This window comes from Anser cygnoides, chromosome 19, assembly GCF_040182565.1.
Source record: "Anser cygnoides isolate HZ-2024a breed goose chromosome 19, Taihu_goose_T2T_genome, whole genome shotgun sequence".
NCBI lineage: Eukaryota > Metazoa > Chordata > Aves > Anseriformes > Anatidae > Anser > Anser cygnoides.
Window position 1 is genome coordinate 13,071,754 of NC_089891.1, and position 13,210 is coordinate 13,084,963.

A 13,210-nucleotide genomic window follows, 5' to 3' on the forward strand; every position below is an offset into this window, starting at 1 on the left:
AGATCTGTACAGCACTGAACTTGCAAAATAGATGTTTAAATAAGCAAACTAACTTGCTTGTCTTTGTTCCAACTCATCTTCTACTCCTGAGCTTTCAGGCCTGTGTGTGCATCACTTGTATCTGAAAGGCAATCACGAAGTTGCTCCATCTCAATGATGGTTCTATTCACTGTAACAAAGTGTTTGATGGATATACTGAATTAAAGTGAGTGGCTTTAAACAAGAAAGCTCATTATGAATAATGTAAGCCTCTGTTAAAAGAAGAAGCAGAACTCCTTGAAAATTTTATATATTGGGTTCTGAAGGCAGGGTGACGTGCTTCCAAAAAAGAAAGATTTCATTTCCATAATCTTGTTTTCTAAAATGTAAAATTCTCTCTATTAGAGCTAAGAATGCTATTTGGATGATTTCCTGGAGGAGACAGCTTAAAAAGAAATCTTTTATGTTGTTTAAGTCCTGTTCTTGCAATGCAGTGTTTCAGGGCCTGCATGCAATGAGTAAGCTCTGCTATTAAGCATTCTTAGGGTAAATCAGGATGCAGACATCAAATTCAGGTTGTTCTCATGAAAAATGTTACCCCTTATTGATGTTTCACTTGTTTTGTGTTGGGAGTGTCATCTTTTCCTTTTGCTATTCTCTAGATCCCCAAAAATCTACAGTACGTTTTGCAATGGTGGCTGGAAATTTCTAGATGTTAAGAAACTGATGTCCTTGTAAGGCTGCCAATTGCATTGCATCACGCACACAGCAGCATGAAACTGCATGGCAGTATCAATAATGTTTCAAAGACATCCTTATCCTGTCAATATAGGCCTGACCTGAAATAATCTTCCTATTTCAGTCCCAGCCCCACAAAACCAGCACACAAATAATGACTCTCAGCACTACATCCACTCTAGTCCTACAGGTCTGTCAATGCACATTAGTTTGTCCCTGTCACAACAGCAAGGTATTGCTGTTGTGAATAACTATGTTTATAATCCATTGTTCACTTGGAAAGCCCTTTTAGATATTACTTTTTCATTCTTTTCTGACACTAAAGGTGGTTCAGTGAATCCTTAAATTTTCTCCGGTATTATAATTTAAGGCCATTATGTTTTGTCCCATCCATGGCAAAGGTTAAAACAGTTTTCCAAAGTTTCTCCAAGAAAGGATTACTTCATGAACAGGTTAACAGTTATGGAGAGACATAACATTCATCTGCAATACCGTGCTCAACATAATGACTACCCTTTAAAACGGTCCTTTACAATTTGCCTGTGAAGAGGCTATACTTTGCTGCCCATGCCTTAGAAATGGCACTCCTGTTAAAATTTCCAAGAACGCAGTTTTGGTCACAGTATAACATTGATTAACGTTCAGTCTTTCAGGCTATTGCCTACGTTTTACTTTCTCCTCTCATCCCAATCCTAATGAGTCTGACATGTAAGGTCAGGATTCTGTCTCACATATAAGGATTTGTGTGTGTGTTTTTTGTTGTTTGTTTTTATGTTCTAACTTGTTGCAGTCGACTATAAAATACTAGCAAGTAACAATCGCTAGTTCACTGTGTGCCCACAGCATATACCACACTACATTCATGATCTCACTTTTAGCCATTAGGTCTTAGCACACTAAGTAGTATTATGGCTATTAAGCTTTCACAAAAATAATTATTAAGTAAGGATTTGTCAAATTACAATTTGATCTAACAGTCACTTAGCAACAAGCGAACAGTGCAATTCTCAGACAGATGCTTTCATGTGTGTCCCAAATAAAGTTTAGACTATGTCAAGACAGCGGTATTTGCATTTTCAACTAGTATTTAATAAAAGCAGAGAAGTATGAGAAGTGTTTGTAACAATGTCATTAACACCAGTGAGCTGTACTGGCATTCATCTTAATTGTTGGACAATTCAGGTGGCAAGAGAAAAGTACCTTAAAGTAACTCATTAGACCATTAAATTCTGACCACAGGATTGTAATACCAGTAGCACTTATGTAAAAATAATTAGTGGAATGTGGCAGAATCCACTACTATACTTGTTTTCTTCTAGATGAGTCAAATTACTTTGCACAGCATGCTTACCTTGTTTAGTGTTGTTTTGAGAATTGAGAATAGAAGGGCTTGATCTCATTTCTAAGGTTTGCCAAATACCTTGGCAAGATCTATGTGCTCTAGATGAAGAAATCCAGGTCTGCTGGGCTTGACTAGGACTTTCCTTGAGCGGCTGACTTTGAACCATCTTTGAGGATGCATGTGCCTTTTGTTGCTCTGGCCCACAATTTCCAGTAGAGAAATCTAGCTTAACCTGTGCAAGTTCAAACATATCTTATAAAGATATATATATTTTCACACCAGAGACACCTGAAAATCATTTAAATCTCTTTGGTGCATCTTGGTGTTAGAAAGACAGAAGGCTTCAGCACCAAAGAGACAAGAGTGAAGAAGAAAATTATTAATTATAACTCTGAAAGGCTGTATAAGATGAACATCTTAAAAGTGATTGAGATACACTAGTTAAATAAGCCTGAAGTAGAATAAAGCTCTCTTAGCAAATATATGCATGTCTCTCAGGAAATGACTGTTGAAGAACCCTGATTGAAAAATCCAACTGAAGACAAATTAGATTAACGATAAAATTGCACTGTACCTGAGCAGATGGTAATTCTGTTTCTTCCCCACAGCTGCTTGGAGCTTTTTCTCCCTTTAAGTTAGGGCAGGCAATTACGGAAGAGATCCTTGAGAGATGTTGTTGCTTTGCATACTGCAGCTCCTAGTATGAAATGTTACATTAACACAAATAACTCATGGCCTCTAAAAACAATACATTTATAGCTCAGTTTGCTGTTACACTAGTAGATTTAAAAAATCTTTTATAAATGAGATTAAATAAAATTACATTCCCTTTGGAACAACAGGGCCAAACTATCCTAATATAAACGTCTTGCTAATTCTGTTCAAAATATTCATTTCTTATCACTGTTACTATCATCCTGCTTGTTACTCAAGTTTATGTTGCTAGGGCTATTATTCACTTTCATCTTTTCCCATGATTACATTACAGAGGAAATACCCCCAAAGAATTACTTCAAACCAACAACCACCACCAACAACAAAAAACAACACCACAGCTATGGAAAGGTGATCTGTCAAGATGTAAAACAAAACAAACAAACAAAAACTAATTATCCCATTAAGTTTCACCAACTTCCTGCATGTTTCAATTCAAGTGAAATCTGACGAAAAGTGAACTGCTTCAGCCCTGTGAAAGGAGGTGAAAATAAGTCTTTTGCCATATATTTAAAACTAAAGAAATGTGAGCAGCCCATCATATAAAGTAACTGATACTGAAATTTCTGCAGGTAGCCTGTAGTAATAAATTCTGTCTGGTTTTGGTGAGGATGATAACACTGAACACAGGAACAAACATAGCATGGTTAGAGAGAGAGATTATGAAAAAACAAACAAGCAAGTAGAATAGCAGTGCTTGGAAGCCCAGCCTCAGTTCAGGAGCGGGAGCATCATGAGGTATTTTCTGGATGAAGAGCAGCCTGGAATGAGACTACTGAGGATGAAGAGCTTCAACGTAAGAAAGGACATCCTTCTTTCTAGTTTGGACAAATTCCAGCATTAATGGAAATTATCCCAAAATTTTCCAGAGCTGGAAAGATGCTCAATGATAGCCACTTCAATCATGAGCTCCAAGCCATCCTTGAATGGAAGAGGTAGGACAACTACTGCTGGAGTTTAACACACCACCTGGAAACATACAGTCAAATGCTGACCCACCAAGAGCCATGGACAAATTGGATTTTCAACATTCATTTATTTTTACAAAAGCAAGAGGAATCTTTAATGATTTTTAAAAGAACAAGGAAGACATGAGAGGTAAGAAAAATAGCAAGCATTAGTACATACCTCATTAAAAATAAAGCAAAGGAAGACTGCAATGGATGGGCAATGATTGATCTCAGTTCAAAAGTCAGCTAAGCTCTAAGATGAATTGCGAAAGAAAGAAAAATTAAAGAGTTGAGGTGAACAGGGAAGAAAAAACAGTGAAAAATGTGTTGAATGTTTTAAAGTACAGAAGAAAAAACTCCTAAAGAAATACTTGCCACCCCCTCCCATCCAAAAAAAAAAGCTGCTGGAAAGCAGCTCACTAGAAAAGAAAGAGGAATCCTGGTAGACTACAAGTTGAATGTAAGGCAGCAATACATCCTTGAGGTCTTCAGCCAACAGCATCTTGGGCTGCATCAGAAGCACTGCCAGCAGGTCAAGAGAGGTGACTATTTATCAGACACTGGTGCAACCACATTTTGAGTATTGTTTACAGTTCTGGGCTCCCTAGTAGAAGACAGACACAGCCACACTGGAGCAAAAACAGCTAAAAAGATAATTAACAGACTGGAGTATCTGACACAAAAGCAGAAGCTGGGGAGGCTGGCCTTGTGTAGCCTCCAGGAGAGATACGTCAGGAAGGATCTTATTAACATCTATATGCACCTGATGGGGTAAGTGGGAGGAGGCAAAGACAATTGAGCCAGACTCTTCTGAGCAGTATACAGTGGACGAACAAGAGGCAATAGGCAGATAATGAAATACAGGACACTCCACTTAAGCATAAGGGAGAAAAAAACAAAACACAAAACCCACCACCAAATCTGAAACTTCTTTACTCAGTGTGATCAAACACTGGAACAAGCCACCAAGAGAGGTTCCCAGAGGAAGTATTTCCCCAGTTGAACTTGGTTAATAATTCTACTGAGTTTTATGCCTCAGAGCAACAACCTCACCTTTTCTGAAAGAACATTGTTTGCTGCCCTCAAAACTACAACGACAATCAGCTGCTCTGACTCAATCCTCACAGGAACAAATCTGCTGATCAATTAAGTAAAGTACATAATGAAATCCTGATTCTAGTGAAGTCATTGGGAGGTCTGCCACTAACTACTGGGGGAGCCAGAATTTATCTATTTGTCTCTCTCATGAAAGCTGCAATTTAAGTATTAAAAGTTCTATTTTTGTTACAAAATATTACAGACAGGTTAATTACACATTCCGCTTTCATATGTGGAAAATGTGTTGTAATAATTTGGACAAGGGTTCTTTAAAATCCCACCACTGTGAATACTTGGAATTATTCTCACTGATTAATCATTTTCAAGTTTATCTTAGAACGTATTGCAAATCCTTCAAATGGCCTTATCTTACTCATTTAAGACTAAGATTTATGAAACTCATACTTGCAGTTCAGGATTGCATTTATGTTGCAGTAACACAAGTGTTTTTGAATTTCTTTGAATGAAAACCATGACTTTAAAAGTTAATTTTGAAGTAACAAACGTAACCCTTCAAGTATAAAACTTCCCAGGTACCAAAGGAGGACTTGAGCTGAAGTTGGTAAAAGGCATTTAATGCAGAGTTTTAAAGAAAGTTAGATTCATGGAACTAGAATTGGCTTAACTGTTCATTATCACTAGAGGTGTGTGATTACCTGTGTTGCAAGTCTGTGTTGTAGATGCTTTAAAGCTGAAAGCTGACACTGTGTTCTTTTGAGAAGCTCTCTTGGAGAAAGGCTACCAGAGGCAACACAAACTGTGCAGCGCTTAGAGCTAATGGGATGCCAAAGTCCTATAAAGGAGAGAAGATACCAAGGAGGTATTCTCAGTTATTTTATCATCAATGTTACATTTCCAACAAGTGTTTATAGCCAGTATAAATGAATCACTGAACACAGGCCTTCACTGGAGATGGATTCAATACTATTCAAAAACACGTCTAGTGGCTTTTTTTTTTTTTTAACCTTTGCTTCATTGACAAAGCAATTATTGCACGGTATTTAAATGTCCACAGTTTTCTTACATTTTATTTACTCTTGATTCCATATTATCCTATAGTAAGCTTTCCTTTCTACTTTCATAAATAATTTTTGTCATCCTAAGAGATAAACCACCTCTTTTCTGGTCTTAGAAGTTAGTTCAACTTCCAGTTCCCACACTGACATCTAAGCACCAGGGAATCCTTCATCAGAGATGTTCATTACCAAAAAGTTACTGACTACAGACTATCAGTGTTTTGTGTTAGGACTTCTATCACAGGATAACCTAAGTTGGAACAGTTAGCACTTCAGTCTCATAAACTATCCAGCTCAAGGATCAGCCAGGTCCAGCACTTTGTTTTCATATTAAAACCTAGCTCTCTCCAGTTCAAAGAATCAACTGATTCACAGCTTTTATTCTAAACGTGTAAGCTAGCACTCTTTTCTAGAATACATTTACCTTCCTTTAATACCATTCCAATATCTGTTCTGGGTCTGTTTCCCATTTCAATCAGCTGCTGCTTCTCTTGGCTCAGAACTGATATTTTCCTTGCTGCTTCGTTCAGTATATTTTGCATTCCGTGTAGAGGGCAGCTGAAACCATACTGAAGACTAACACCAGGACAACAATTATCTGAGACAGGGCCAAAATCGACCGTCTTTTGTTCAAGAGCTTTGGTTTTTGACCCCTGGAAACAAAACAAAACAAAACAAAAACAGATAGAACTTATTATGTTGAAGACGGTGAAGGGCCTAGAGGGGAAGACATATGAGGAGCGGCTGAGGTCACTGTCCTGTTCAGCCTGGAGAAAAGGAGGCTGAGGGGAGACCTCATTGCAGTCTCCAACTTCCTCGCGCGGGGGAGTGGAAGGGCAGGGGACCTATTCTCCGTAAACACCAGTGATGGGACCCACGGGAACGGTGTTAAGCTGAGGCAGGAGAAGTTTAGGCTGGACATCAGGAAGAGGTTCTTCACCGAGAGGGTGGTCGCACACTGGAACAGGCTCCCCAGTGAAGCAGTCACTGCACCGAGCCTGTCTGAATTTAAGAAGCGATTGGACTGTGCACTTAGTCACATGGTCTAAACTTTTGGGTAGACCTATGTGGTGCCAGGAGTTGGACTTGATGATCCTTATGGGTCCCTTCCAACTCGGGATATTCTATGATTATTAAAATATTTTGAAAATGTGGTTTGCATGTTCAGAGATTCATACAAACATGCATTAGAAGCTAGTTGAAGAAAAAGAGCAAAGTTGAAGTCTACGGCCTGTTTTTGAGAGTTCATTTTCAAGATTTTGTTAGCAATACAAAACAAATTTAAACCATGGAATAAATCACTATCACAGCCTAGGAAGTTCCAACAAGTATGCTCCATATTGTTAACTGTAAATATAAAGTAATACATATAGGATACACACCACATAACTGTAAACATGAGCGTGGATAATACCAAAATAAAACGTGGAAAAAACATTTTACTGGAAGTAGCAAGCTACCACAAACCCTTTTTTATATAATCATTGTGTGCATATGCACACGTGGGGTGGATATGACTTAAAACATTGTTAAGAGAGAAAGGCTGCAGAATAAAAAGCAGTTACTATAATTGGTTTTGTCTCTGCAACCCTAATGGAGTCTTGCACATATGAAGTATTTACCCAAAAGACCATAGAATCACAGAATCATTAAGGCAGAATCATAGAATAGAACAGAATCATAGAATCACATCCACGTTTTTCAAGAGCCTGACTTCTTTCAACCCCCTTACAGGGGGACACGTTTCAATATTCATTTAAATACTCATCATTCACCAAACAAATCGTCTCCCTAAAGACTTTTTTTTAATACTATACATTACCACAAGTACCTAAACATCACCCATGTTAAAATAGTTTTGCAAAAAACTTGCTCATCTACATGTTTACTCTTCTGTATATAAAGAAAACAGAAGTGTAGTACACTGTAACTGTGCAGTGCACTGTAATGGTGCTGTCCCAATCAGCTTTCAACTAAAGTCACCCTGAACACTGTGATTCAAAGAGTACACACTGAAAGGTGTTATCCATACTGACAAAAAGCAAACAAACAAAACCACCACATTCTTTGGGAGTTGCCTGACATACTAAGTCACTCTCTTATTTCTTCAGACAGATTCACATATCTGAAAAAAGGAGGATAAAAGAGGAGGCCCTTGAGAACATAAACAGAAAGCATACAAGTCCACAAACACTTTGGTAAGTGTTGTGATTTAATCCTGGTAGACAGCTCAGCAACACACAGGCTCTCACCCACTCCCCCTCAGTGGGACTGCAGAAAGAACCAAAAAGGTACAAGCTTAAGAACTCATGGTTTAAGATGTTTTGCTTGTGCAGACAAGCAAAGGAAAATAAGGAATTAGTTCACTGCTTCCAACTGGCAAGCAGATGTTCAACTGTTTCCAGGAACACAAGTTCATCACACATAACAGTTACTTAGGAAGACAAATGCCATCACTCTAAACATTCTCCCTTCCCCCTCCTTTTACCCAGGTTGTGTTACTGAGCATGACAGCGTACGGTATGGAATAACCCTTTGGTCTGTTTGGGTCGGCTGTCCTGGCAGTGTCTCCTCCTAACTTCTTGTGTGCTCCCAGCCTCCTCACTGGCAGGGCAGCAAAGGAAACAGAAAAGACCTTGACTCACTGTAAGCACTGCTCAGCAACAACTAAAACATCAGTGGGCTATCAACACTATTTTTCATCACCAATCTAAAAATACAGCACTATACAAGTCTCTATGAAGAAAGCTAATTCAATCTCAGCTAAAACCAGGAGAGGCAGAAGGGTGGAGAAATAAATGCAGGGGTAGCATCTGTAAAAACATGATGAAAGACATCACAGTGGAAGAAGGAAGGCACATCACATTGGTGTACAGAAAGTAATTTATATCAAAGCTATCAACATAAGCAGCTGAAAATTATTACATTCTGCCCTCATACAAACACAGTGAAATTAAAACACCGAGGCTTAACATAAAGAGAGGTAAAGGCAATGCCCACTTACAGTACTACCAACTGTCATGCTATGTACCACCTCCATTGTACCAAGAAGTGAAAGTGCAATGCACGTCAATGAGAAGAATACTATTTCCTTAAAATTCATTTTTCATGACCTTTTCATAAAAACATTCAACAGCATTACACACGATGACAGCTTGTAAGATGTAGAGTTAGGACTGAAATTCAGAAATCTTTTTATTTTTAGGTCCATGTCCTACTACTTGTTTATACACATAAAGCAAGAGTAATTCACTATTTCATACTGAAGATGCAGATCGCTGTCTGCAAAATATTCTTATTCTCGTATCCAGCCCTGAGAATTCAATTACAGTTTAGCACCATGAAGCAAAGGTTTAATCTCTGGCACAGAGAATGTTCAGTAACTATCTTAGTGTCTCCAAGGCAAAGCCACACTCACTTTTTTTTTTTTTTTTAAAGGTTTCATCCCTACTTAAAAGAACTCAAAAGAAAATAAGAATGCATCTGTGACAGTAGCTTGTAAAATATTTTCTGCAAAAGAAGAGAGTAGTTGGTACAAAATTCAGTTTTCAACTAATTCTGGAAGTAGCAGAAGAGGAAAAAAAGATCTGTCTATACTGGCACACAACTTCCTAGATGTAATTTCACAGTAGGAACAAACAAAACTACTTTTATATTCAGCAAAATAATGCAGTATTTAAAGATATTAAACATCATTGTGGATGGTAGGTTGTGTGTGTTTTTACAGTGTTCAAAAGGTTCTGAGATTTTATTTAAACATTGTTATTGTTTCAGCTCTTAAACCTATTAGCTTTTAATGTAATTATCTCTCATCATTCTTTATTACTTAGTTACTATTTCCATTTTCTTGAACTTAGAAGGTTACTGGTGAGTCTTAGCAGTAAAATTAAATCATAAAAGACATCAGTAGATTTTACAGATGACTTAAGAATTAGAAAAAAAAATATTTTGAAATTGTATTTTAACCTGTCTTTAAAATTCTTTTGCTATACCATGAAATCTCTGGGAGACAGTAAGGGGAGACCCTATAGTGACCTACTCCTTACTTGGTATTCTGCGTTATTGTTTCAGCTCTCAACCCCATTATTATTTTTACTGAGAGATGCCTCCATCATACTTTAATGCCGACATCGCTCCTACCCTTTAAAACAACGTAATGAGAATTAACATTTGTAAACCCTAGAACTGAATAAAAACGCTTCCAAAGCCAATGAGCTTTTCCGTCTTTTGTGGTGTGAGCTCCAACCGACGGACGCGCTCAGCGGTTTCTCCCGGTCAGACCGACCAGGCCCTTAACCCCCCGGTGGCCTGCGGGCTACGCAAAAGGCCCCCAGGGCCGGCCCGCCGCACCGGGGCCTCGCTACCCAGTCAGCGCCGCCCCCTAGCGACGGACTGGCGGAAGCGAGCCCCGCGAGCCGGCCGGTCCGAGGCTCTCCGAGGAAACCACCGTGCAGCCAGCCAGCCCACCCCAGCGAGCACCCCCAGCGCTTCTGTGACAGTTCAGGTTGTCGAGCCTGTTCTGGGAAAATGCTCCTGCACGTCAGTTTCTCTAAAGGAAAACGCATACATCTCATACAATATCCCCAGTTCCTCTTTCTGGAGGACAAAGGCTAGAATGAGAAGAGGCTAAAAAAAAAAAAAAAGAAAGTGAAGAAAGAATAAAGACAAGGCAGGAGCTCAAATTCATATTTTCATAAAACAAAAAGCAAATGCAAACCAAAGCTTCACAGTACCTGCTGGTTAAAGTCCACTATTGACACAGTATCTACATTATCATCTTGATCCACCTCAAAGCATATTGGAAAATTTTAGATATTAAAAAAAGGCTAACAAATTTAAAACAGAAAACTCAGGTGATACACAACAGCTTAAGAATTTGAAAATGGGGGAGGAAAAAGATCAAAAAGAGCTTGAAAGATCAGAAATGACTTGTGCCAGGGAATAACTAGTCAAAACTTATTCCCTAGAAAGAATGAGCGTAAGTTTGTCTGAAAAAAGTCACTGCTAGCTCATTACTGACTAAATAGGAGTATATAAAATAATATATTATATATATATATAATATATATAAAATAATTATTAATTACACATACATATTTTAGGTAGTTTAAATCTCTTCGTACCTTTTCTGTGTTTGGGTTTATTATACAACCCAAGTTATTTGAGCTGACATTGATGTTGTTCAACGTGGTTCTAACTGAAACTTGGTCTGTGCAAAATGAACCTTTTAAAAAAAAGAGGAGTATAATATGAATGTATACACATTTATATAGTTTGGGCTTTCACAGCAATAGCTGCAGAACTTTTTCTCATTACTATACATTTATATTACTTCAGTAGATGCATTGTAAACAGAGCTGAGGAAATATAGAAAGTAGTACAGTCTCACGATATGTAAATATCAGTCATCTACAAAATACAGAAGTGTCTATCGACGACATATTACAAAGTTCAATTTGTGGGTAAGTAGCACACAGACAGAAGTTTTTATTTCTTCCAGTACTGCATTATTTAATTGTTGGGAAACTGGCAGTACTCAGTATAACACGAATAGTTAAGACATAGCAGATTCTTTCTATCACAGTTGAAAAAAAATCACCAATAAATTTAAATCAATTCTGAAAAATGTTTCTTTTACTTACAGTAAAAATGGGAGTCTGAACATTTTGAATTATGTGGACAAGGCAGGGGAAAGAACAGAGGACTTTCTGGAAACCAGAAATGCCCTTCTAAGTTACTCTCCCACTGTCTTAAAAATTTTGTATTTAACATTATAAACTCTTTTAGAGATCAAACATAATCTCTCTATAATTTTAAAGGGATATAAGAAGGATTATTTTAGTTGAATAAAGAATTTCAGCCAAAGAAGAAATGGATAATTAATTTCTGAAAACGTTTATCAGCTGACAAAAACAACTGGTTCTCTTGGACACTGATAAATTCTAGCAGGCATAAATCTGCATCTTGGACTGTATCTTCAAAAAACAACGGACTAACTTTAACCGCTTGTATAAAAGAACTACTATTTTTTGATTAAAAAAATTGCTTTAATTGGTTATTAATGTTTCATTATTAGCAAGGCTACCAAGAAAAATATGCTTAAATTTAATAAAAATGCAGACTTCATTAGCTCATTATTTCACATTATAAGTGACAGTTTAAAACTAATTCTGCAAACTGATATGACAGATCCCACCTTAGTGCAAAATTAAAACAGAGAAGCTTAATGACAGCTTGGTACAACAGAGTAATTTTCACCTGTGTTACCTTAGTTTTCTGAAATACAGAAAACAATTCATAGTGGCTCTGGAATAGCTTAAAGCAATCAGAACTTAAATGTTTACATAAACGAGGCGTGGAAAGACGCATAGAACAGCTATCCACCTGCACTTACATAACTGGTGAAAGGTGCTAAAAAACAGGGCTAGCTATTCCACACAAGTCCTTGAAAAAGTTCTCGTCTATTCATTTTTTTTTTAAATGAAAATAAATCAGAGCCCCTTATTCCATTACTAAGTTATAGTTGATTCCTTCCCTATTTTCTCCAAAGTTCTAAGAGTCACAAGAATGTTTATGAAGACAAATTTCAGTTTGTTTCCAAACAGGCCTGTACTAGTGCCAACCAAAATCAAACTTCAAAAATTTTCATAAATTTACTACAAAATATGTCTAAATGTAGTGGACAAGCCTTCTATAGTTCATGCATTTATTTATTTTCTGTTATCAGCTTTTTCCCAAAAAGATTAATGCAAAAAAGAAAAAAGATGGAAGTTTTTAATCAGTGATATATTAAAATGTTTCTAAGAGAGGCTAAAAATCTGTTAGTCACCCACTGATTTGTGACAACATTTGGTAAAAGGGATGCATTTCAAAGTACTATGTATTTTTAATTCTGATACATTTAAAAAAATTTATTTTCCTTAAGCTAAGAGTGTCACCTAAGTGAAGAAAAAAAAAAAAAAGCATTCAGGACAGTTACACATACATCTGTGTAACAACACCCTCAGCCCTTTCCATCAAATTACCAGGAGTGAGTGACGAGATTTCTGCAGTTAGGCCAGTGATAGTTTGTTCCGTCAGAGGAAGAGAGGACTGCATCTGTTCATCGAGACTCTCCATTTCTTTCCTCATTTGTGCAACAGCAGCCCGAAGGCTGGCATTCTGCTCCTTCAGCTTCTGTATTTCCAAGATTGGAATATCTTTTCTAAGATAACTTTTATCATCATATTGAAGTATCTGTAAAATAAAAGCACAACACAATGACAATCCTTCATTCACGAGCAACGCAGATCATGCCACACCACCACACGCACACAGATACTCATACTTTCAATCCAAGAACAGACTAGGGGAAAAGAACCATTGAAAACGAA

The 13,210-nt window shown here is 37.4% G+C and overlaps 1 protein-coding gene across 1 annotated transcript in view; it reads right to left on the reverse strand.

Moving 5' to 3' along the window:
- Positions 1 to 13,210, reverse strand: part of CCDC57 (coiled-coil domain containing 57) — a 33,176-nt gene that overhangs the window by 6,835 nt on the left and 13,131 nt on the right. Inside the window, exons 5-10 of the mRNA XM_066980358.1 lie at positions 12,863 to 13,073; positions 10,961 to 11,061; positions 6,262 to 6,490; positions 5,478 to 5,614; positions 2,634 to 2,756; positions 2,069 to 2,291 (exon numbers count right to left, since the gene is read on the reverse strand). Of these exons, the coding sequence (XP_066836459.1) occupies positions 2,069 to 2,291; positions 2,634 to 2,756; positions 5,478 to 5,614; positions 6,262 to 6,490; positions 10,961 to 11,061; positions 12,863 to 13,073 (1,024 nt within the window). The remainder of the gene's footprint in view (positions 1 to 2,068; positions 2,292 to 2,633; positions 2,757 to 5,477; positions 5,615 to 6,261; positions 6,491 to 10,960; positions 11,062 to 12,862; positions 13,074 to 13,210) is intronic.